This window comes from Mycteria americana, chromosome 6 (genome assembly GCF_035582795.1).
Source record: "Mycteria americana isolate JAX WOST 10 ecotype Jacksonville Zoo and Gardens chromosome 6, USCA_MyAme_1.0, whole genome shotgun sequence".
NCBI classification, from domain to species: domain Eukaryota; kingdom Metazoa; phylum Chordata; class Aves; order Ciconiiformes; family Ciconiidae; genus Mycteria; species Mycteria americana.
In genome coordinates, this window is record NC_134370.1 from 46,917,279 (window position 1) to 46,942,460 (window position 25,182).

Here is a 25,182-nt window from a genome sequence, read left to right on the forward strand (position 1 = left end):
GCATGATGCTTGAGAAAGAACAGGGAATGGCCCCAGTCCCAGCCCCACATCGGGGTGTCCCCTTCCCCGTCACAGGTACTGGTGTAAGTGCCCACATGGTCAAACATGAGGTCTCTGGGTGGGGTGGAGATATTCAGGAGGGCAACAGGGCAGCTGGGTTTCTGTCCTCTGGGTCTCTGAGAGCACATGGAAACCTGCAACAGCACTGGCAGGAGCTGAAAGCCTCTTTGGGGCTGGGAGCAAAGGTGATCAAGCAGCCCCAAGTTAGATGCTCTTCCTGGCACGTGCCCCTGAAAGCCCAGGCCATAGGAGGCTTGTTCCTCTCCTGCATGATGGCTCTTGGAAGGAGCAGAGGGCTGAACACTCTACACAATTTCTGGATGAGGATTTCCTCAAAGTGTGGCTGAAACCCCTCCTGTTTCAGTTCCCACTAGGATGATGAGTGGCTCCTGCTGAGCTCTGCCTCCATCTCCTGGCAGCCCTCTTGGTTGATGCTGAGTGTCTCCATCATGATATACGAAACCAAGCTTGCTGGGCAGTGTAGTGGGCAGCAACACCTTCCCCTTCTCTCAAAATCTTTAAGTAATTTCCAAGTAGAGCTGGAAAAATAGATCCTTCTTGCAAATATGTCTAGAGCCAAACCACGGCCACAGCACTGTGAATGTCTCCGCTCAGCTAGGTAGAAACTGGCCAGAGGGGGTCTCTCCATCCTTCCTCTTGTCCCTCCCTTCAAGCTGCTCCATCATGGGTCATCCAGCTGTTGCCAAGAATCCCGGGCAAGGAGCTGCAACCAAGTGTCAGGATGGGACACTGGATGAGCTCCATCGCAACAGAGCCCCAGCCTGACCTCAGCTGCAGCATCCTCCATGCCTGGGACCAGGACAGAGGGGCGATGGTGACAGTCAATGGGGCAGGGTGACACCTGAACACAAACACCACATCTGTCCCACTGACACCAGTGGGTCAGGCAGAAATCCTCTGAGTAAAGGGTGGCCTCTCGGGGCTCCGACTCCATCTCCAAAACTGCCTCCCTGCCCAGGCGTGTCCCTGTGCCTTCCCCACCTTCATTCCTGGCACCACAAGAGACGGCAGCTGATCCAACACTTCATGGCTTCTTGCACAAGAGGTGATGGTTACTGCTCGCCTCACCCCCACCTACCTCAGGTGACCTTGATCAGGTGACTCATCCCTAATCACCCCATCCATCGCTTGCAGGTGAGTGAAGCAGAAGCTGCCCAATAAAAGGGTGCTGACAGTATGAGCATGAGGCTGTGATCTCCTGGTGAGAAAAAACAAGTTCCCCAGAACTGTTCCCTGAAAATTGTCTGATGAACTACACACCTTTACTACCTGCAGAAATACCCAGAAAATTTAAAAGAGAGGAAAAAACACCAAACCCCAGTTATCATCATGGCCTCGGGCTTTCTGTAGGATCTCTTTGTGGATGCAGAGTGCTGGGTGAGGGGTAAATCCAGCAGTTTTCCCACGGTTGCCAGTCCATGATCCCATCAGCACCTCAGGGAAGTGGAGCATACCCCCTTCACCGTCATGCCCCATTTCCATCACTGCTGGGGACAGATGAGGGAACCAGGGCAGCCCTGTGAGCCCTCCCAATGTCCTTGCATGCAAACGCTGTGTTGCTGGGCACCTCCTTTAGAGAAGGAGGGAAACTTCCTTCCTCCTGCTTTCATTTTTGGCAATAGGGCATCTCCCCAAAAGACATGTTTGTGATGCTCATCTGAACAGCACAAAAATCACAGTGCCTCAATCTCTTCCCCAGGCAAATCCCACACATTGGTTTCGCCAAGCCAGTGCAGAGCCCATCTCTCCGCTGCCTCTCTCAGCTCCAGGGAGAGCAACGAGTGATGGTCTAACCCCTGGCCAGACCACTTCTCATCCCACATACCACCTCACATGGTTGCATCTTCCCCACCTTAATTAATCTCAGCCTGCCAATTACCAGGCACCTCCTCAGTTATCCCTCTCCCACACCAAAGGGAATGGTATTTCCACCTTTCCAAGAGGTCCAAAGGCCCACATGTGTCCACGCGATTGCCCCTGAGGATCTGCACCATTTGCTGTGAAGTCCATGTCTCCCTCCACTTTGCAGATGCTGCCAGAGCTGGAGCTGACACCACATCCCCAGCATTGCCTGCACCGGAAGACACCTCTGCAGCACAGCTCTGCACACATTTCCCAGCCATGTCACCCTTGCCACCCTTTATTTAATTTTTTTAAACAACCCCCAGGGAAGGATTCAGTATTCAGACTGAGTAGCACTAGTCTGGGACTTGAGGGGAAATGGCGAAGTCTTTGCCCAGAAATGCCTTTATTTCCTGCTGGGCATGAATTAAAACTTGTTTTTACCTCCCTCTGCCAAGGGAGTGGGAAGCACAGCTTTCCAGGGCACCCAGCGAGGCCATCCACTGGGACGCAGAAAGAAATACCCAGGGGGTGGCAGTAATTCTGCCAGCTTCGGAGGGAAGCCCCCAAACATGGGTCAGGAGAGTGTTTCTGCCACTCTCAGCATCAATGCAACCTGCTTCAGCCAACCAAAATGCCAAAGAATGAGAGCAAACCGCAAAAGCTTGAATTTCCATGATCTCCACACTATGGCCAGGTTAGTAACCTGAGCATCTTCTGCATACCGGGGCTGGGAGCCCCGCCTAGATCTGTGCTTCTCTGGTGGTTCCCCTCACCAGCCACTGTGTCACCTTGCCCAGTGACTGACAGGTTGGCTGGGACCTTCCCAGGGAACCTCCCCCAGAGGATGGAGTCAGGAGCAGGGTCAACAAGGAGACTGCAGCCACAACCCATGCTAAATGACCTCAGCTGGGATGCTTCATCAGGCAGTGCAGGTGAGGGCTTTGAAGCCCTCTGCTGCTCTCTCCAGCAGGCTTCTGAGGAGTCTGGCAGCCTCAGGGTCTTCATGCCATAAGGAACAGCTGGACTTTCCACCACTCTGCAGGAAAAGTAGAGGAAAAGAAGGCAAAGCTCCCCTAGGATCACTCACCTCTGCAATGCTGCACAGCACTGTGCCAACCTGTAGCTTCCTTGCCTGCCCTGGGGCTCAGCAGGAGTGCCAAAGGGGGCCAATCAGCTGTGGGTAAGGCTGCACAATCCAGCCACCTCTGGAGGCGGGCACCATAAAAACTGCTGGGAGAAATGCAATCATGACACACCTGGCTGGCTTCTTGCCTGCAGCCTGGGGAGGCAGCACGGGCAGGGAGGCAGCATCCCGGGTACGCTGCAGCTCTGCACAGCAGCCAGCCCTCAGTATCGGCCGTGGCGGAGGTAGGCTTGACATAGGGAAGGGGGCACAGGTGTTTCTGCAGCTGTTACTGGGATGGTCCCCACTCCTGGGGGATGCTGAGCAGCCCTTTCCTAGCAGGGAAGTGCCTTGGCCAAGTGCTGTGGCAAAAACCACTGCCAGCTTCTCGAGCAGCATCCCTCTGCCTGGTGTGGCAAGGTGTTGCCTCCAGCCGGCTCCTGGGACAGAGAGTTGGCAGGTGGTGACTGGCACTCTGGTGCCAGGGACAGGCAGTTTCTCTGTCCCCTCTGGGTTACTCCTGTTTCCTTGGATGGCAAGGAGTTACCTCTGTCCGGGGCTCAGCGAGGAGCAGCCCAACCCGGGGCGCAGCCCACTTTTGTGCGGTGATTCACCAAGCGCCCCACGCACAGCACCCGCAAGCAGGAGCCAGGCTGTTTGTCAAAGAGCTGATCCAGGGAGGGCGGGAGCACAGGCAAGAGACCAGGGGAGCAAGAGGCCCAGTGATGTGCACACGTCTTGCTATCGCATCTTGGGGACAATCTGAGCATTGCAGTGGATGCCCCGGTGACTCCAAACCTGCTTTGCTCTGGGATGTACCCTGGGGAGGTGGAGGGCTCCCATGGGAGATCCCTGAGCGTACGCCCAGATGCAGGACTGCAATGTGCACAGGCACTGGAAATGCACGCACAGTCATGCCCGGGACAAGCAGCATGCTGGCAAGTGGGCAGGGGATGGCTCTGTGGAGAAAGATGGGTAGGGTGGAATTGTGGAGGTGATTTTCTCCCCAGTGTCTCTCTGGGTGCTGATTTCCAGCTGTCCCGGGCAGCAGGATGACACTGTGGAACGGCTCCTTCCCCTTCTACCCCAGCACCAGTCTGTGCTTCCCTTTCGACACCACCCAGGCCGTCATCGTCTCCGTCTTCCTCTCCTTGTTGGCCACTTTCATCATTATCCTGCCAGGGATCTGGGGCAGCGGGGTAAGTGAAGGGGCTGGGGGAACTCAGCCCTCTGGTCCCTGCCCTGTACATCCCACATGCCTCCTCCTTCCCAGCCTCAAAAAAAGACATGGGGAGCAAACATGCCCACAGGTTCACCGCCAGGGCTCTGGGATCTCTAGCAAGCCATGGGGGTGAGCTACAACCCAACCCAGCATGTACCCCCATGCTGGAGACACCAAACTCCACCATCCCAAATTTACAAGGCGCCCAGATCTGGGCTTGGCTGGATTTTGCTGTGAGCAAGCCTGAGTGATTTCGCAGGAGTGGAAAAACAGGGCAAGGCTCAAAGACCTCACTCCACCTTCCCTGAGACCCCAATAAAAGAAGGAGGTGTGCACCATGCATGCCTCAGCACCGCTCACAGGGCAGTGGCCAACAGACCCCCCTGCAAGCCCACCACTCGCACGCTGCGCACTCGTCACGTGCTTGGCTTTGCAGCAGGGCTGGCCAAGAGGCATCTTCCCCCAAGGGGACACACTGCGAACCCCTGGCTGCTGCTTCTGTCTCCAGCTATGGCCAGCTGCCAACACATCCAAACACGTGAGGTTTGGATAAGTGTGGAAATCCCAGCTCACGACTATTAAAGGGAGTGTCCTCCATCCTCCTTCCCAGAAAGGGGACGGCACGGCTTTCCCAAATGGGCTGTTTTGATCTTCTTGCTCTGCCCGGATCTCCCTGCTGCCTCCCCCACCCCATGGCAGGGATGCCCCAGCCACATGTCCCCCCATGCCACCTGCCTGCAGAGCCCGGGGGGTGACTCCCCAGGGGAGGGACAGGCCCATTTCTCACTGGCTGGCATATCTAAATCACATGCTTGGTGCTGAGGTACCGATGGCAAAATCTGACTGAGACCTGTCACCCCCTCTCTGCTCACCCCTCACAGCGACTCTTCTGGTTCCTGCGGGTGGTGATGGGCCTCTTCGTGGGAGCGGTGGTCCTCAATGAGTACCAGGGTCCTGGGGGTGAAGCTCAAGGATGCCCAAGACATGGGGGATGGAGGAGCAAGGCAAGGGAGGCTGAACAGGGCAGCCAGGTGCCAAGTCCAGCCTGCAGGATGAGTTTATGGGGAAGACTGACACCCATCTGTATCTGGGATCTGGCTCCAGCAACTGGTGGGAGGTGCAAGCACCTATCTGTCTCCCCTCCCAATGCTGGCAGTTGTATGTGCAGATCACCTCCAGGGCAGTCACCGAAAGCCCACTGCCAACTGCCAGGGGACTCAGACAAACTGGCAGGTGCTTAGATGAGGACCAGTTCCTAGACAGTGTCCACACATCAGCCCCATTGCCTCTAGGGGTAGGGACTGTGCTGGGTCTGGGGAGAGATAAACCCAAGTGGGGGCCTCAGGTTCACAGGTCAGGGTTCATGTTGGGGAAGGACATACAAGGCTTCTGATCCTTGGACTCACAACCCAGGCCTTGCCCTTGGGGTGGGGTAGGTGATGCTCAGGCCATGGTGACCATCATGGCAGGTGCTTCCAGCACTAGATGTCTCATCGCCAGGCCATGACTAACCTTTGAAGTCTTCACAGCTGTACAGTTCACCAGGGACTGGGAGACCGGCTGGGTGACAGCAAACACCTCCTACAAGTCCTTCAGCCGTGCCCTGGTGAACGCGGACATTGGGCTGCACATTGGCCTGGCGGGGGTGAATGTCACACTGGTGGGTGAGTGCATAACGTAACAGCAGGGGATTGAATGCAAGTTTGGCTGCCGTGCACCTGGGTACTGGGGCTGTGGGCCCTTGAGCCCCCACACCAGGAAGTCTTGGAGCTGCCTCCAAGGCTGAGAAGGGTCCTTAGTCTTCATCATCTAGCAGGAAACCCGGTGAATCAGGTCAATGAGACCATCGACTACAACAAGCACTTTGCCTGGAGCTTCGATGCAGATTACAACCATAGCTACAGTGAAGGGCTGGAGAAGGGGCTGCACAGCCCCATCCTCTATGTGTCGGAGAAGTTCACCATGCAAAGCCCCTGCAGTGTGCACAGGCAGTACCGCATCTCCAGCCACTATGCGTCCCTCACACTGTGGTAAGTTAGAGCAAGAGGTCAGCCCTATCTCTGCTCATTGGGGACTGGAAAGAACCAGCTTAATGGAGCCACCCTCTTCCCTGTAAGGCCATGTCAAAGCCTTGGCTGGTCTCTGGCACCCGCCCTTCTGCAGAACCAGGGATGCTCATGTTTCCTGACCTGCCCATCTCCCCAGAGTCCTCTTCTGTGCCCTCTACCCTGATGTGCAAAATTGCCATTGGAGAAAAATTATTCTTCATTTAAAGGAAAGCAGATGCAACTGTGTGGGGCTTATGGTGGAGGGTCCTCTCCCAAGCAAGATGCGGAGCCCTGATAAGACCAGCTGTGGAGAGGTTCCTCTTGCATGCCCAAGAGGGCATGAGACATTCTGGTGGGGAGTGGGAGGGACCATCAAGAGGGCGCTCGAGGCTGTCTTGTGGTGTAAAGCTGAGAGCCCTTATGTGTGTTGTGATAGTGGAGTCTCAGAGCATCTCCACATGTCTCAGAGGTTGTGGGAAAGGCACTGCAGGGAAGAGTGAGTCTTGCAATTCCCCCTGTGGATGTAGGCTTCAGGTCCTTGCCCACATCTCCTTTTTTACTTTCAGGAAAAATAACTAGCCCTCCCCAAACCTTCCTGCTATTGAGAAGGAGTATTTCAAGGCAGGGATGTTGATGTAAACTTATTTTTTTGTTATTACTCTTGGAATCAGAAAAATTTGTTAGGCTCACCTCCCCAGTGAGCTAAACCCAAACCCCACGCACAGGGCAGGGCTGGCAGCTGGGTTCACTCCAGGTGCTGAATCAGATGTGGGCACGGCTAATTGTGTGATTCTCCAAAGGTCTCCCTTGTTGCCATTGTCCCTTTGAACAGGTGGGAACTGCCTGGGGGCAGCCAGTTGTGGAGGACCACAAGAGTTAGAGAAAGAGTTAATTTGGAGGGACCTCCAAAGGTTTCTACTCCAGTCCCCATCCCAGAGCAGGGCTGACATCAAAACCATATCAAGGTGCTCGGGGCTTTGTGAAGTTCAACACTGAATGTCCTCAGGTGTGGAGATCCCTCTCTACCACTGCGGGACCTGTCCCACAGCTTCACCATTCATGCAGTTACAGAATCATTTGGGTTGGAAGTGACCTCCTTAGATCAGCCTGTCCAGTCCACCTGTTCAGGCAAGGCCAGCTAGAGCAGGTTGCTCAGGGCTATATCCCTCCATTGGGATGTGGAGAGGAGACCCTGAGAAGAGGCTCCAAGCATGATGCTTTCTGCTCAGTTTTGTGGTCCTTTCGCAGGATGGCCTTTTGCACATGGCTTATTTCCATCCTGTTGTTCTCCATGCCCATTCTGCTCTATGGTGGCTACATGCTCCTGCTCACTGCCATGCTGATGCTCTTCTCACTGCTCTTCTTCTTCACTGCAAAGAACACCCCAAAGTGCCCCATCCAGTTTGGCCCAGCTTCCTTGAAAACAGACTATGGTGGATCCTTTTGGCTGACATTGGCGACAGGTGAGTGCTCAGCTTGCTCCTGGGGCTTTAGTTCTCTATCCCTGCAGCAATGATGCTCAGTGATGCCCCAACAGTGCCTCATCCCTTCTGTCTCCATGGCTGGTCACAGAAAATGATTTTTTTTTTTTAAATGGCATACAAGAATTTAGGATAGCGTCTCAAGACTGGGGGAAAAAGAACTGAGCAGCCAGGATAGCCGAATGGCCAAAGTTATCTGCGTGGAGGTGTGCCCAGAGGAGTGCCATGAAAGTCATGAATCGTAGAGTCAGGGAAAGACCTGGCCTGGGAGGACCCTTGGGGGTCTCTCTCGCAGCCCTTGCCCAGAGCAGGGCTAACCTCAAAGTCACGTCAGCCTTGTTCAGTCTGGTGGTAGATGTCCCCACGGCTAGAGAGCCTCTCTGCCTTTCAGGACCTGCCCCACAGCTGTCCCACTCATAGGCAGCAATTATTTCCTTTTATCAAACCAGAATTTCCCATGATACAACTGTGCACTTCTGAGAAGAGACTAGCTCTTTTTCAGTAGCAGAAGATGGCAATTAAGTCCCCCTAAAGACTCCTCTTTTTCAGGCTAAACAAGCCCAGCTCCTCCAGCCTTTCCCCATACATGGTGGACTCAAGCCACAACTCTCTTGGCCTACCCCAGTTCATTGACTTCTCTTCTGTAGTGGGGAGCCCAAACTGATGGCAGAATCCAGATGTGGAGAGGGAAATAACACCTGCTCTTGACCTCCCAGGTGATGCCACATGCTGTTGGCCTCCAACCCCAGATCTGAGTCTGGATGGGGCTGGGACACAGCAGGGAGGAGGTGCTAATGTGTCTCCCCATGCTGTGCATTGCAGGGCTGCTGTGCCTGCTGCTGGGGCTGGGCATCATCATCCTGAACTCTGTCCAGCCGGAGAAGCTGAAGCTTGTCTTTAACCTGGACGAGGGAAAGGGACAAGAAGAGAAGGTGTGGGACAAGTCATACCTGCCAGCCAAGCCCAGCTTCTCTGCGCAGGACATGCTGATGGTCCCGCTGGGCGAGCTTTGCGAGGTGACAGCCACCCAGCTGTAAGGCACGAGGGGAAGGCAGGGCAAAGCCCGAGGACACCCCTCCTGAATTCATGCTCCTGTCCAACCACCCCAGGAGCCCAGGTGGGAAGAGACATGGCAAGAACCAGGTGACAAGAATATCCAAGTCCGGAAAGGTGTCTCAAACAGGACAGTTTGCCCCGATTTTTTTTGCTGTTGTTGTACTCACCAGCAGCTGCAAGAGCTTTTGGGGTGAGGAGAACCCATGCCCCAACCCTGGCTGTCCAGTTACAGGCACTGGGCTACTGCCCTTCCCATTAGTCCATCCCCAACAAACCCTAAGAGTCCTCCCTAAGATGCAGAGATTAAACCAGAACAAACTGGAGAGAAACCAAATAAATGCAGAAACATGGATATGAACCAAAGGAGAAGCAGAGCCCCCCCAACAGCACCCCCACCCTGAAGGTCTCTGAGAAGTCCCCTCTGCCCAGGGATGCTCTTCCCATCAGCGGTCACGAAGAGCAAGCAGAACTGTGGTCACCAGGGTGCCCTGTATCCAGCACCTCCTCTTGGTCAGGGGTGAAGAGCAGGTTGGCCAGGAGGCCCATGATCATTGGAGGTACCAGACCTCGGAGACAACCTGGATTTCAGACCCATCCTTGCACCCCACAGCTCAGGTTCTATGTGGGTCTGAGATGCACCGGGCTGTACATTGGGCTGGAAACATCACAGTCAGGGAGCTGGTTGGTTGGCCCCTGCTTCTTACAGTGCTTATAAACACCCTAAACCACAGCCACCAGCTTGTGAGTTATCAGTGCTCTCACAGCCCTCTGAAAGGAAGACAAAATGTTTCGGTGAGAGGGAAGCAGAGGAGGAGATGGGAATGGAGGTGCTACAGTGCCCCAGAGAGTGGCTGTAATCAATTAGCAAGAAGTGAACATCACACCCAGTCTGGGAGGCTTGGTTTCCTGCTGCTCAGCTGTGGAAATATACGTGTTGTGGGGCACGTGAAGCTGAAATCCTGCACACCCAAGGTGGATGCAGCCACCCACTCCCAGCTGCCAACATCTAGCAGATACCTTGCCCACACAGGGAGGGAGGGGAGGGAGCACATTTCAGGTTTTCACCCTTTTAACTCTGTGCAGGTTTTGCACTTTTTTTTTCTGTTTTGTGCTGTTATTTTCCCTCTATCTCAATAAAATAAGTTGGACCTGGCCTTTCTCTTGTCTGCCAATAGAGGTGTCCCTCTGAGGGCTGGCAAGCTGGGGATCCTCTGTTGCTGTGACATGGCAGCCATAGGGAAGGGAAGAACACAAAGGCAGAGCCCTTTTGTGGTCCTGTGTGGGGCATCTGACCACGGCTAGTCTGCACAGGGCAATAAAGGCAAGTCAACATGCAGTAAACAGGGTATCAGAGCATCCCCAGGCAAATGAGCAGGGGGGATATGGGAGGACTTTAGCTCCTGAAATGACCCTGGGCATGTGGAAGGTTTGATGGGAGCAATCCCCAGCCCAGCAGAGAGATTTGGGGGCAGGCCCTCTGGGGCACGGGGTGCTCAGACATGGCATCCTGCCCCATCCCCCTCCACATGGAAGAGACTTCAGTGAGGACCTAGAGGGCCCAACAGGCATTTAAAAATAGATTGGAGCTGAACTCCTTGGACTTGGGAGACCTCATCCAGGATGTTCCCAATGGCATCTACCAGGAGACGCTTCAGACTACGGATGGACTAGATCCAAGGTGGAACAAACCCCTTTTATTTATTGAATTGAAATTCAGCCCTCATAAGCCTCTGCCTTTCCCTAGCATGTTCCCCCTTGCAGCCCAGCCTGGGGGGCAGGGGAGTGGGCAGCTCTGCTGCCTGCTAGATGGCATGGTGGCTGCGCGCCCTGGTGCAATGACTGCCTCCAGGCATGGGGGCCATGGTACTTGCAGAGCCCCAGGCTGTGCTCTCCGAGATGCTTGTGGTGTTTGATCCATTGCTGGCTCTGGTTCTCTGGTTAGATACCAGATTTGCTAGACAGTGTGGGGCCAGAAGCAGCCTGGGCCGAGAGCCAGGGATTTAATGGCAATTATTTTATGTCTTGTTGTTCAACAACGGCTCAGTCCAGCCAGGAAACGGAGCACAGAGCTGTGGTGAACAGAGGAGGTAGGATCTGCAGCAGCACAACCCAGGGGCCGTACAGCCACAGCTCTTATAGTGCATGTGAAGAAGCTGCTATGAGACTATGTAGGAAGGCAAAATAATCATCCCTGAGCAATGGCCCTCGTGTGTGCACCTCCCTGTGGTGGCAAGGGAAGAAGTCCTCCACCTGCAAATCTCCTTGCGGGTAGCCAGCCCCTTGTGACACAGCCAGCCTCTGTTGTTCTGACCCCCTACTCTTCATGAGACACAATGTGTTAAGGGGTCTCTTCATTCCCCATCATGTTATGGCCACTGCTCAGTTGGCCCCATGCAAGCCCTGCTGCAGAAATCCCGGTCGTCCTGTGTTTGCTAGGAAGCAGGCAAGACACACAGAGATCTGGTGTCTCTGTGCTTCAAACAGATCAAATTTTGTTTATTTGGGTCCATGCTCCTGTATGTCTGATGCAACAGGCCAAAGCTTTTCTTCTGGTGAGGATGCTATTTGGGGGAAATCTGCTGCCTAAAAGCAGCAGATGAAGCTGGAAGTGCCAGATTCTGTGACAGAAAGGATGGGAAACCCCCCCAGCCTCCTGTGCTTTCAGGGCATGGGATCTGTCCCACACCAGCCCCAATAACTTGTAGTTGGTTGTAGCATCTTCCCACAATGCCTCTGGACCTGACATGTCTGGATGCAAGAAAGACTCAAGAAAGGATCTTCCTTTCCCTGAGGGAGTTTTGTTGGTTTAATCTTGTGGCTTTTGTCCTGCTGCTCAGCTACACAAAGACCTTTTGAGGCTCTCCTACATCCCTATAGTGTGCTGCTCCCCGCGACAAGGATTTCTCAAGGGCTCACCTTGACACATGCCAACGAGCCTTGTCCTTCCTTGGGGGCACCTCTGCAAGGGCAGCTTCCTCCATGGGAAGGATGCGCCTGCTGGGAGCTCACAAACAGTCACGCCTCACAGCCCCCTCTTAAGAAACCAGCCCCCAAAAATGCCCGAAGTGTCTCAAAGGAGAAGGTTTTTCAATGAAGTTTTATTGAAAATAATAATTCTTGCCTATAACAAATCACATTAGTGCAGCACAAATATCATGTGAAAGAAATAAGTAACTTAACAGCGAGGGTCTTTTCTCAGAAAGAAAAGAGCCAAAATACAGAAATTATGTCCTTTACAATTTATTGGACTTAAGCTGTCCAGGTCTCCAGCATTGAGATACAGTGATCTCCTTGTGCCAGCCCATGGAGACTTCATCACACTGGTGGGTTTGGTGCCAGAGCCCATCTTCTTTTTGTAATAACGCAGCTTGATGCACTTCATTTCTCACCTTGGCTGGGTCTGACTCCTGGCCTCAGGCTTGTGTTTCGTGGTGAGCCCAGCCAACCCAAGTGTGCTCCAGCTGGATGGGGGTAACTTCATTCTTGCCTCTCCTTCTTTTCCTGTGGCATCTTTTTGGCCCACGCTAGGCTACAAGTCCTATTAAATAAAGCCCAAGTTTGAAAGTGAAAATAATCATATCACCAAATTCCCCCCCAGCAAACTCCATTGCATATTTACTCAGTCTTTATTTCTGGAGCAGCTTTTTTACTCTAGCTCATGCAGCATCCAGCCTGATGGAGTTTGGGTCTGTGCCTGGCTTTCCTAGTTACACCTAAAGGTCTACACTAAACGTCAGTGCTTGAGAAAGAAATTAGCAGGTTTAATCACTGGCTTTTGGAGCCGTGGGTGCTTCCCGTGAGAAATCTCACCAGTGAGCTGTTCCTGGTGTCAGAACTGGCCATCAGAGATTCACTGCACCAAGCTGTGCCGGGGCATGGAGCAGGAAGGGCATTTCTCCTGGGACAGTGATGCCCAGGTGAGTGGGCAGCTCAAGTCGCCAGAGCTGTGAGCTGCTCCGATTGCAGCCTTCCAGCTCTCTGCAAAGCCTGCCCTTTTCCAGAGGGCACGGTCAGGGAGATACAGTCTGCAAAGGTACTTCTCAGCAAGTACTCATCCCAGCATGGACTCATGCACTCTTCAAAGGCAGTTGGATGGGGAAATGGGTCTCTGGGGACATCAAGAAGGGCTTGTGCTCTGCCCTTTTGGGCCCACCTTCAGGGAAGGAGTGGGAAAAACTTTCTTCTAGATGCTGTTGGGGTTGAGTTTGGAGGGCTGAGAACGAGACAGTCCTTTGTTCACAAAATGAGGGTTGACGTACACTTCAGTCATCTCCTGGTACTCCTCTGCTTTGTCCTCATGGAGATCAAAGAAAGTTTTCAGTAGGTCCAAGCTGAAGTAGTGCAGTGTGACAACAGTGATCCCAGCCACAAAACAGAGCAAGCCTGGAAGACAATGTGTTCTCTGAGAGCATTCCTGTAAACACCAGCACACTTCCCACCCTGCACCCCTCCTCTGATGGTTCCCTGCCAGGGGACAATGCCTTCTCTTATGGAAGATGGCCTTCTACAGTATGAGGTGGCTTCAGCTGCTGTGCCGAGCATCTTAAAACCCAGGTATGGGTCTTAAAATCCAGGCAAGTGATCCCCATCTCCTTGCATGACTGCACCTCAGGGACTAAAAATCCCTCCATCACCCTTGAGATGGGGATGGTGCTTCCCCTTCTGCCAGCCCTCCTCCACATCTCTGCCAGGATCTGCTTTGCCAAGGCACAGGCTAGGGCTCTGGTGGGCTGCACTCCCTGAGCTCTCTCACGTGCACTTCTGGGGAGAGAGCACTGGGACTCCTGCACACCCAGAGGGACAAAGTGGTATGCCCTGATGTAGCTTGGTGTCCTTACCAATCGCTAGCGTGAGCCAGAAAGATCCCCCATAGCCTGTGTGCAGGACTGCGGTCCCAAACTGGATTGGGCATACCAGGGAGTTCCTCACAGTGGAGAACGAGAGCAATGAAAACATCATGAAGGCTCCTGTGACCAGCAGCATGTAGCCTCCATAGACTAGGACAGGCATGGAGAAGAGCATGTTGGAGATAAGCCAAGTGCAAAAGGCCGCCCTGGAGACAAGAGAAGACCAGTGGATGAGTCGAACAAGTATCACAGACTAGGACACTCTATGCGAGGATTTCCATGTGGGAGGAGGAATCTGGGGTCCAGGTTACATTGTATGAGGCCAAGAAGCTTTGTGGGCAGGCTGGAGTGACCCCTGGTCTCCCAGGCTGAGCAAGCAGATGTGCAATGCTCACACTGCTACATCTGGAAGGCAGAAGCCCGGATTTCCTCTTCCCATTGCTCAGTCCACAGACTGTACCAGCCCCAAGGAGGCCACAGCAGCCCACTCAGTGTTATCTAGACTATCTCAGCTCCTTGCCCTCTCACTCCCTGTGGGGCAGTGCAGACCCCAGAGAGCAGCACACAGGACTGGGATAATTGCAGAAGCAGGCATAAGTCTTTTGCAGCAACTCTGAACTTGTCTCTGGAACTGGGTGACAGGAAGCTTTCAGCTACGGACCAGGAGCTCTTGCTCCATGGTACCACCAGGCCCCTCTCCTGGTTCCTGCATCCCTGCTCTCAAACCCAGTGCAGGAGGAATAGCGCTGCAATGGTCCTTGCCCTCCACAACCCATGGTAGAGGGGAGCATCTCCTGACAGCCTTGGACCAGCTCTCCCTCAGCCCAGAGGGGCAGTAACATGTCACTGCCCAGCAGATCCAACTAAAGAGTTGAGACTGACCCCACAATAACAGCATCATCAGCTTCTCTTCATCCGGTCCCTCTCCCAAACATTAAATACCATCACAGATGGGGATGGGAGAATTCTGCACATGCCCATGGGCCTCTCTGGGCCACCAAGGACAGCAGCTCCAACTCCATCTATGGGGATGGACCCCTGCCATTATCACCACATCACGGCAGGGATCTGTACCACGTTCCTCTCTCCTGTGCCCAGCACTGGTGAAGTTGACCAGCAGAGAGAACCAGGACCATCCCTCTTACCTGCTCACCCCAAGGTGCCTACAGGGCCACTGGTTTGACCACATACCTTGCAGAGGCCCCTCATGCACATGGCTTTCCTCCTGGGAAGGGCAGCAGAGCCTTTCCCATGTCCTTGCATCTCCCCTGCCTGCACCAGGAGAGAAAGGCTCACCAGAGAGTGGCCGATGCATAATGGCCAGAGATGCGGTACTGCCTGTGCATGCTGCAGGGGCTTTGTGTGGTGAACTTCTCTGCCACATAGAGGATAGGGCTGGGCAGCCCCCTCTCCAGCCCTTCACTGTAGCTGTGGTCGTAATCTGCATTGAAGCTCCAGGCAAAGTGCTCGTTGTAGTCGATGGTCTCGTTGACCTGATTCACTGGGTTTCCTGCCAGAGGGAGAAGACTGAGGTCCTGCTGTGTCCCAGCAGCCTGGGTGCTGCCAGCCAGGAGCACAGGCACCCCAGGGACAGCAGGGTCCCAGGAGCCTCCATGCAGACCAAGGCCACTCACAGGGCACTTGGAGACCTCCTGGGGCCACGGCCACTCCAGAGCTGCAGACAGAGACATTAGACTCACCCATGAGTGTGACATTGACCCCCGCCAGGCCGATATGCAGCCCGATGTCTGCGTTCACCAGGGCACGGCTGAAGGACTTGTAGGAGGTGTTTGCCTTCACCCAGCCGGTCTCCCAGTCCCCTGTGAACTGGACAGCTGCCAGGAAAAGTAAAGCTGGGGTTAAAGAGGGGTCTGTCTCAGGTTTTGCTGTGCTCAAGGGAGATTACAGGTGAGCACAAGTGGCGGTGTTCCCACCGTGGCACTGCAAGGGAGTGTAAGGAGGGCAGGAGAGATGACTCAGCCACCAGGACATGCCTCAACCAGCTCCCACGCCCTGGCGGAGCTCATGTCCTCCCCTCGCTGAGCATCCACTCCCTCGATCTGGGAGCAGGGGAGCTCAGATCCCCAGGGACAAACCCTGTGACCTGATTCCTCCTTGGACATCCTCTCTGGGACTTCCCTGCAAGCTCCGCACCACAGCGAGCACTGCAGCCCTTGGGGACAGGGCTCGGAAATGAGCCTGTTCCTCAGCCTCAGGAACAGGGGTGAATTTCATTGCCAAATATTAAGCTCCCTAGATCGCACTATTAGTGAATAGTGAAGATCACTGTCAAATGGAGGTGGTGGAGAGGGGTGGCAAGTGCCGTCACAGCTCTGCCAGCCATTTCAGCTGGGGGAAAAATTTGAAACATTTCTGGTATATGTTTTTTGGAACAAAGTATCTTTTTCTGAAACACCTTCAATTTGTGATGGGCTTAATTTTCTGGCACTGAGATGAGCAGAAGGTGATGATTTAATCTCAGGCTGAACAAGACCTTTTAAACCTGTCTGAAAATAAGTTCAGATGCTAAATCAACTTGTGAGGGCACTGATCCAGTAGCAGCTCTGCAGGAACGTTTTCAAGCTGCAGGGTTGAGTGTGCCCTGCTGCCACCAGACAGAAACCCTGACGCTGGCTTTAAAACAATTAATTCCTCCTGTGTGCCCAAGCAGTGCCCAGCTGCATCCTTGTAAGGAGAGCGGTGCTGGATGGCTCTCCGGGGCTAGGCTGGTTAAGGCTGTGGAGCAAGCCCTGACCTCCACCTCTCTGCCATCTCCATGCTGGCACCATGTTCCCAGGCAGCTCTGGTGGCATCTCCCAGCATCTGGACTTCCCCAGGTAGAGGGTGACCACCGCATGTTGGACTGGCCCATGTGTCAGCCGGCAGAGTCTCATGGCTGGTCACAGCCTGGATATCTACTTCTATCACCTGGTCAGCTCTGGAGTTGAGTCATTTAGGTTGTGCTTCATCATCCCTCTTCAAGCAGTCTTGAAATCCTCCCTGTCCTTTGCAGCAGGAGAGTTTCTTTGATTCAGGGTGAGGGCTGGTTGCTCTCCCCATCTGGCATCTTCTATCCTCTCAGTACATTTTTTGCTTGCACATCCTATTGCTCTGTCCAAGTTGGAAATCCCACAGTCTGGTTTCCACCACCAGTCCCATTTATTACAGAAGATTTCCTGGTTTCTACTAAATCAAATCCTCTCCTTCATCTCCTCCTGCCTTGCTCCTTGGAAGGTCTTTAGCCCCCCTTCCCCTTCTGCCCTGCCTGTGTTTTATTTCGACCTGCTCTCTCCATGTCACTGCAAGGCTCCTCTCATCCTCCAAACGTGCCTGGCCGCAGTCTGAGCTGCTCAGCTGTGCTCCCTCGGCAGCAGGCAGCTCAGGAGGTCTTGCACGGCTGGAGGAATGTGGGGCTGTGCAGCCCACCGAAGCTGGGGTTGTTCAACCTCTGCAGTGCAGTTACAGCCAGCAAAGCTCCCTCTTGATTTAGAAGTGACCACGGGCACCTCCAGGTGCTCTCAGCCCCCATGCCAGGGATGGGGAAGCACTTTTGGGAAGCTGCGTGACTGCTTTGCAGAGCAGGGGTTGGGCAGACCCTGCAGCCAGTCTCGGCCACGCCATGGCTGTGACCACCAGCTCACATTTCCCAGACACAGACCATGCCCCGGGGTTTAATCCTGCCCCCAGGCTCACCCTCTGAGGGCTGTGCAGCACTTACCAACGATCACCACTCCCACAACGAGGCTGAGGAGAACCCGGAGCGTCCAGTACAGCCTCTGCAGGGAGAGGTGGGACATCAGGCAGGGAGGAACAGCCCTGGCTGCCCTCTCACCTCACCCCAAACCAGCTGGGAGTGTCCCAGCATCCAAAACGTGGGAAGCAGATGCTTATCCCCAGGGAGATGGCCCACATACCGCCTGTCCGCGGATGCCTGGGATGATGAGCAGGAAGCTGCAAGCGAATGTTAGGAAGACCACGATCACTATGATGGTGCTGACGTCAAACACGGAGACCTTCCTCTGCTGCAGGTAGAAGGGGTAGACGCCGTCAAAGATAGTCATCCTGCACTTCCGGCAGCCTGCAGGAGAGAGGCAGTCGCAGTGGTGAGTCGCACTGCCCTGCCCAGCTGCTTCGAGCCTGTGGTGGCCAGCCCCAGCTCAGCTCTGGAATAACCAGCTGCGGAAGGTCCACCTCAAAACTCCCCAGAGGGACAAGGAAACATGACACTGCAAGGAAACAGGCAGGGCAAAATATTCCCCAGCAGAGAAATACACCACCCAAAAGCACTTGGTGGAGGAGAGGAGGTGCCTGGGGCAGGGCTCCACCAGCCTGGAGGGTTTGTGGCAGCCTGGGGAACCACGAGCTGCTGTCCTGCTGCAGCTTGAGGAGCAGCCCAGGCCCAGAAACCTGTAGAGCAGCTCCTCCCTGGACAGAGCCAGGCCCTTCCCTCCAGCAGATGCAGCCAAGGCTTTCCACTTTGTGGTGTACCCTTAGAGGAAGTCCACGAGTCAGCAACTAACAGCAGATGCAGCCTTCCTCCAAAATGACAAGAGAACATCAATTTCACAGTAGCAAAATTATCCCCAGCCAGGGGCCACCATCGCCAAGTGGAACAAACCCCACCACCCCCATTTACACCCCCTCTCTTCTAAGAGGCTTTTCCCCAGGAGCTGCAAAAGCTGCAATCTGTGGAGGAAGGACTGTTCCTGTGCTTGGTCCAGAGCAGCCAGAAGCAAGCCCTAGAGTTGGGATCTGGGTCCAAGGAGCACACAAGCATCAGGAGCACATCTCAAGGCTAAAGGAACTGAGTTACATGAGATCAAATGGCAGATGAAGTGTGTAATTCCCATAGATGGCTTTGAACTCCCACCAACACTTTAGTTCTAGCAATTATGGAGCTTCCCCCATGCCTGGGTTAGATCTTTTCTACCAAAACTGATTACATGCTTAGTCCTTTTATTTTGCTTATTTAATAGCATCTCTGCATGTAACTACCCCAGGAAGTCTTCTAAAGCCTGGGAATACCAGAGCTAGTATAATTCATGACCAAATACAATTTCATTCTGTCCCTGCATGGAGGAGTTGATTTTATTCTCATTTTCTGAAAACAGTATTAATTGTATTTTTAGGTAACATCCAACCCAGAGCAATTCAGCCACAAAAAAGTGAGTCCCAAATCCCTAGAAGTGGGTGGGGATTACAATAAGTATCATAAAACAATTTATCTGGGCAGCTGAAGTCACTTTTCAATGCATAAAGCAATATTTGGTTTCAGGATAATTATCTGTCCAGTAACCCAGATTTTTGCAGCAAACATTTAACAGAGACTGGGTTTTTACAACTGGCTCACAACTGATCTAGACCTGACCTTACCTTGACTCTCTGCTCCAGACTAACAGAGCTATCATGTGTACTCACGAATCTTGTTTTGGACTATTTTGCTGTAACTGTTTCAGGCTATTTCCCTGGAAAGCCAAGCCCAGAGGAGGCAGCCTTCAAGCACCATTCCTGCTGTGATTACCTGGCAAGCAGGAGCTGTAATTGAGTCCCGATGCTACAATGACGGACTGAAGTCCAGCCGCAGGGTCCCCAGCCCAGCGAACATGCCCACAAACAAGTCTGAGTGGCTGTAAGAGAAGAAATAAATGAACAGTTTAGCCTAAGACAAGTTAAATCTTGATTGCTTGAATTCCACTGGTTTCATTATATCTTTGCCCAAATTTCATATGCAGTGCAATGAGGGAAGGAATGATTTCCAAGTCTGTATTCACCGAAAAGCAACTCTTCACAGCTTAAAACAGATCAACAATACGTAACAATTGAAAACCCAGAAAGTAACATGGAAAATGTTGCCTTTTAAAATCTAAATCTAATTTTCAAACAATATCAAAGGATGTTTGCATTTCCTCTACACTTTGCAACTTCTGGGGATAGTTTTATAGAGAATTTCCAGGAAAACAACTTTTTCTCTTGCTGTCCGCTCAATCTTTCTCACATGATTACCCTGCACAGAAGACCAGCTCCTTGGCATTTTTGCAGCTTTGAAGTGGAAAACGGGTGCCTGCAGCTCAGGGCAGGAGAAATTGAAGTTGTTGCACCTTGGAAAACATCCACCATGCAGAAGCATGGCTGTGGCCCTAGAGCCCCTGTGGTTTCCTCTGTAACAGGGTAAAGAGGGAAAAGACTAGAGGGAAAAGAGGGAAATGAGGGAAAGAGGAAAATGGGTAAAGAGGGAAAAGAGGGAAAGAGGGAAAAGAGGGACTAGAGGGAAAACAGAGGGAAAAGACTAGAGACATCTTCAAGGAAAGATCAGTAATTTAGCAGAAACGGACAACTTCTTTTTCTTTAAATATTCTGGACGGGCAGGGGAGAAGGGCAAAGGAGGCAGAACGTTTGCCTAAACCCCAGCAGTTTCTGCTTACAGAAAACCCATTTTCCTGCCCCAGAATGAATCAAGCTGGAAGGGACATTTTGGAAGTGCCCAGCCAAAACCTCCTCACAGCAGAGCCAAAAGCAATCCTAGATTGGGTTGCTCAGGGCTGCAGACTGGTATTCTCCTTTGAAACAAGGGAAATCCTGTCCCCTGGAAAATGAATGATCAGAGCTGCAATTCAGGGATAGGGGGGACTTCCTGCATTTTCCTGCCTGTATAACAGGGTCAAATCGGGATAGGAAAAACGGCCGGATTAACTCAGGATGGGGATTCATCCTCTCTCCCCACCCTTGCCTAGCCGGGACCCCTTGAGCAGGTTAGGCAGCGTCCGGGGGCTGCTCCCCAGAGCGCGCGAAGGGCCCGGGCGGGAGCGGGGCGCCCCGCCGGGGGGCGGCGGCGGGCAGGCAGCGGAGCGCGGGCGGGGCGGCGCGAGTGGCGGCGGCCCTTTCTTTCTTTCTTTCTTTCTTTCTTTCTTCCTTTCTTCCTTCCTTTCTTTCTTTCTTTCTTCCTTCCTTTCTTTCTTTCTTTCTTTCTTTCTTTCTTTCTTCCTTTCTTTCTTTCTTTCTTCCTTTCTTTCTTTCTTTCTTTCTTCCTTTCTTTCTTTCTTTCTTCCTTTCTTTTTCTTTCTTTCTTTCTTTCTTTCTTTCTTTCTTTCTTTCTTTCTTTCTTTCTTTCTTTCTTTCTTTCTTTCTTTCTTTCTTTCCTTTCTTTCTTCCTTTCTTTCTTTCTTTCCTTTCTTTCTTTCCTTTCTTTCTTTCTTTCTTTCTTTCTTTCTTTCTTTCTTTCTTTCTTTCTTTCTTTCTTTCTTTCTTTCTTTCTTTCTTTCTTTTCTTTCTTTCTTTCTTTCTTTCTTTCCTTCCTACCTACCTACCTACCTACCTACCTACCTACCTACCTGCCTGCCGGCGGTGGCGGTGGCGGCGGCGGGGTTCGGGCGGCACCGGCCCGCACCGCGCTCTTATAGGCGGCGGCGGGCGCGGAGCCCTATGTAAATGCCGGCGCCGCCCGCCCCACCGCACTGCCCGTCGCACCGCCGCACAGGTGAGCGCCGCGACCGGGGGCCGCGGACACGCGTGTCCCCGCCTGCGTGGGGGGCGGGTCTGGGGGATCGGGGCAACGCGTGTCCCCGCTTGCATGGAGGCTGGGGGATCGCGGCCACGCGTGTCCCTCCTCCCCCCGCGTGGGGGACTGGGAGCCGGGGCCATGCACGCTGCTACCTGCCGGGGCGTCGGGCTACGCGCTTTGTCGCCAGTGGAGGGGGCAGGGGGTCGTGCTACTCCCGTCTCCTCCTGCTTGGGGGACAAGTTGGGATGGGACCATGCGTGGGGGGATGGAAGGGGTCGGGCCACACGTTTCTTTCCTGTGTGACTGACAGGGTGGGATGGGACCATATGCCCCCCCCACCTGCATGGGAACCAGGGTGCTGGCTACTGGTGTCCCCGCCTGCTTGGGGGACAGGGCACAGGGTGAGATGGGGGTACAAGTCTCCATCTGCATGGGGGACAAAGGGGCCAGGGCCACTGGTGTCCCTGCCTTCTTGGGGCACACACCTGCATGGGGCACTGGGAGGTTGGGGCCACCCATGTCCCTGCCTGCATGGGGCTCTGGGTTATTTGTGAAGACAGGATGGGATCCTGCACGTCCCCACCTGCCGGGTGCGATGGATCCACGCACGTCCCTGCCTGTGAGAGACTGGAGCGACAGGACAGAGTGGGTTGGGACTATGCATGTGCCTGCCTGCATGGGCACAGGACACCGTGGGGACAGGCAGGGACCCCTTATGTCCCACGAGGGGAGGGAGTCCCTGCTGTGCACTGTGGTGGCACTGGGGCATCTGGTCCCAGGGGTGTCCCCAGGTGGGAAAACTGGAGACACCACTGGTGTCTGTGTGCATTGCTGTCCATACTGTGTGCACAGATTTGGGATTTTCTGGATGACATCCAAGGCTGGGGAGATGCAGCCTGTTCTGAAACCTCAGGGCTGGCTTCCTGGTGGGGGAAGGTGGCCGTCCCCCAGTCTGTCCCACCAGCACTGGGGAGAGCTAGAAATAAGCTGTGACTAACAAGGACTATAGGGATCAGGCTCCAGGCTTCTCAAATGCCTTGAAACTGCTCTCCTCTACCTGTATGGTCACACTAAGTTCTGCAGTGGGGCTGCTGCTCTCTCAGGATGCTGATGTGTCCTACAGTCCCAGCTGTCATGTGGCTCTGGGGAGAGCGCAGGAGACATTTGGAGGCTGAAGCCCCAACTTTAGAGGAGCCAAATCTGCTGAGATCAGGTGGAGTGGGAGATCCTTCCTCTGAGGACATCCTTGCTCATGTGTTTGCACTCTCTGCAGCACGGTTTTTGGAGGGGTGTGAGACTCCAGGCCTTGATAGGGCACAGGGATCCTCTCTGATAGGGGAAGACAAGGCTGGGGAAGCAGGTGCTTGATTTCACTAGGTGCAGAGGGAGGGAATGACTTTCCAAAGGTGGCACAGGGAATCTGTGGAAAAGCAGAGGCTGGAGGGCTCATCAGACCTTACAAAATTCCTGGAAAGCTTGACAATTCTGTGGAACTAATCCAAGCTTGCAAAGTTTTCCCTCAGCAAGCTGCACCATGGGCTTCCAAGGTCGGTCTGGTTTCACGATGTCAAGGAACCCCCTGGGTGGTTTGCGAGATTTGGGAGGCAGGTGTGAGAGCAGGGGTCTCTTTCTGGAGAAGCCTGGCAACTGGTCCTCAACACATGGGAGAGCACACTGGGCAGTGTGAAGTTGGAGCTCTCAGCTGAAACATGGGAAAGGAGCTTATGGGACAGCTGAGTACTACTCATGAGATGCCCATCTTCCTTGGGCATGAGCTCCCTAGCCTAGATCTGCACGTTCCTCTTCCTGAGTGCATCCTGTAAGGACTGCTGTGACAGCCTTGCCTGTGAGGAGGTTCCCAGCAAGAGCTGGAGAAGGTTTGATAGGCAGAGTAGCCATGGTGTCAATGTCTCCTCATGGCTTTACAGATGAAATTCTGTCAGGGAGAGCTGCTTCTGGGGAAGGGAAATGGTTCTTGAGATTTGGTTTGGAGAGACAAACTGCTGATGTGCCCAGTAACTTGTAGGAACACATAAAGGCATAGAGCACATAGAGGCATGGAAGAGAAGTTCCATGTTGGTGGGAAAAGCCCTCAGAAGTCTGTGGTCCAACCTACTGCTTGGAGCAAGACCACCACTGTCACTGTATCACATTGGCCATGGTTGAGGCTGGAAAGCCTCCAGAGAAAGCCACCCCCCCCAGTCTTGGATTGACTAGGCAATAAGTGGGTTTTCAGTGCTGGGCCATGGAGAGATGAAAAGTGCATGAGAACTGGCATGTCATGTCATGTCTTGGGTCAAGAGCAATTTCTATATCTGAGGAAATGGGAGGTTTGCTCAGTGACAGAAGGAATTTTAAAACACATTTTCTGCTGGAGCCCTGTGAGAAGACCCAAGGGGAAGGGGGAGACATGCTACACTGTGACTGTGGTGATGGGCTTTGAGCCTTGGCTGTGCCTCATGTTTCCTGAGCAACTTTGGTAAATCTTCTGCGGCACCTTCAGGCCTCAGATCTAGATGCGGGTTGCAACTCTGTACTTCTTGAGTCAGCAGGAGATAAATCCAGCTGTGTCTATGGGGACTCCCTTCCTACAGCACAGGAGGTCGCATGGATCTCTGCACACAAGCAAACCACAAGCGCTGCAGGCTGCTCAGGGTATCTCCAGCCACGCAGCCCTCCACATCAGTTTCAGCAGGGAACAGGCTGTTTCAACAGAGAGAGCTTTCTGGCAGGAGAGTCCCATGTGGTGACAGTGACTGGGCTCTGCTGCTCCTGGCAGAGGTCCTAGGCATCTCCATGCTTCACCCATTGGCCAAACTTTCATATTCCTCCTATGGGATGGGGCTCACGGAGCCTCTGGTTCTCACCAGCTGCACAACTCAAATCTCATGCCCACAAGATCACACTCAGCAGACGGCTGTGGGATGGAAGAACTCTGAGGTCCCTTCCACAGGGGCATGCTCCAGGAGGACAGAGGTGGCACTGGGTGACTAGGGACACCACCCAATGCTGCTCTCAGCAGCTCTGAGGCTTTCAGCAGCTCCAACTCCCATGTGCATGGACGTGAGGCCAGAACTGAAAATGCAATCAGTGCAGAGGTATTTCAACTGATTTAATGTTAAATCCATGTTATGGAAAGCTAACAAAGTGGTTTGCCTGTAATAATGTTTTGTGAGGTGTAGAGTGTAGGTGAGCTGCTGTGATGGAGGAGGAACATGGAAATGTCACGTCTTGAGAAACAGCTTGTTTTCTAATGCAAAAGGCCAAAAGGACAGAAATCTCTGGCGGAAGGGAGTTAACACAGATTATATGCTATGTTCACAACCTGGCAATGAGCAGTCAGTTTTATGAACACAAATAACGTAAGTGCAAATGGCAATATTTAAATCTCAAACCACTTCATTTGCCAAGTGGATAGTGTATTTGGTGACTTACCTTTTACAATTTGCACCACTGGTAGTTATAAGTGAAAAATCCCCACTGCAATTCCCAGTAAATCAGAGGTAAAATCTACAGAGCTGCTGGCAATGTGTAAGCCTTTCTGAAACCATAATTTCTTTAAGTTTTGATTAAAACAATGAAAAAAAGAAACTAAAAGCATCACTTTGGCTTGCAACAGAGAAATGTAGGAAAAGCTGAAATCTGTGCAACACTGCATGTCTTGGCAACACAACTCCTCTGAAATGCTAGTCTTTGGATACACACCCACAGTGCTGGAACAAGGGACAAAGAGCCATATTTAGTGGAAAACCCTATTTGGAGTTAAATCCAAGTTTGTGCATGGAAAGCCAGCGGCAGCATTGTATCATTTATGACCCAAAAATGTAGCCTTCGTTGTTCATGGCTGGGAATCCCTCTCTTCAGTCAGGTGTTGGCCAGGGTTTTAAAGGTTCAGGTCCCACTGACAAAATTTGCTCTGGATCCAGGGCCTTTGTGGAAAGTGAGATGGTAAAGCATCATGAGAAAGGCTGGTCATGAGAG

The 25,182-nt window shown here is 53.1% G+C and overlaps 2 protein-coding genes across 2 annotated transcripts; one reads left to right on the top strand and one right to left on the bottom strand.

Moving 5' to 3' along the window:
* The first annotated feature begins 4,101 nt into the window (after window positions 1-4,101).
* On the top strand, window positions 4,102-8,837 carry DUOXA1 (dual oxidase maturation factor 1). Its single transcript, XM_075504160.1, has 6 exons — window positions 4,102-4,248; window positions 5,153-5,222; window positions 5,801-5,935; window positions 6,088-6,301; window positions 7,568-7,782; window positions 8,623-8,837. Exons 1-6 carry the CDS (start codon window positions 4,102-4,104, stop codon window positions 8,835-8,837), a joined length of 996 nt encoding a protein of 331 aa, XP_075360275.1.
* Window positions 8,838-12,933: 4,096 nt separating this feature from the next.
* On the bottom strand, window positions 12,934-17,764 carry DUOXA2 (dual oxidase maturation factor 2). Its single transcript, XM_075504161.1, has 6 exons — window positions 17,618-17,764; window positions 17,422-17,479; window positions 15,404-15,538; window positions 15,000-15,213; window positions 13,695-13,909; window positions 12,934-13,239 (listed from the first exon to the last, which is right to left on the bottom strand). Exons 1-6 carry the CDS (start codon window positions 17,762-17,764, stop codon window positions 13,040-13,042), a joined length of 969 nt encoding a protein of 322 aa, XP_075360276.1. The 3' UTR covers window positions 12,934-13,039.
* Window positions 17,765-25,182: the final 7,418 nt, after the last annotated feature.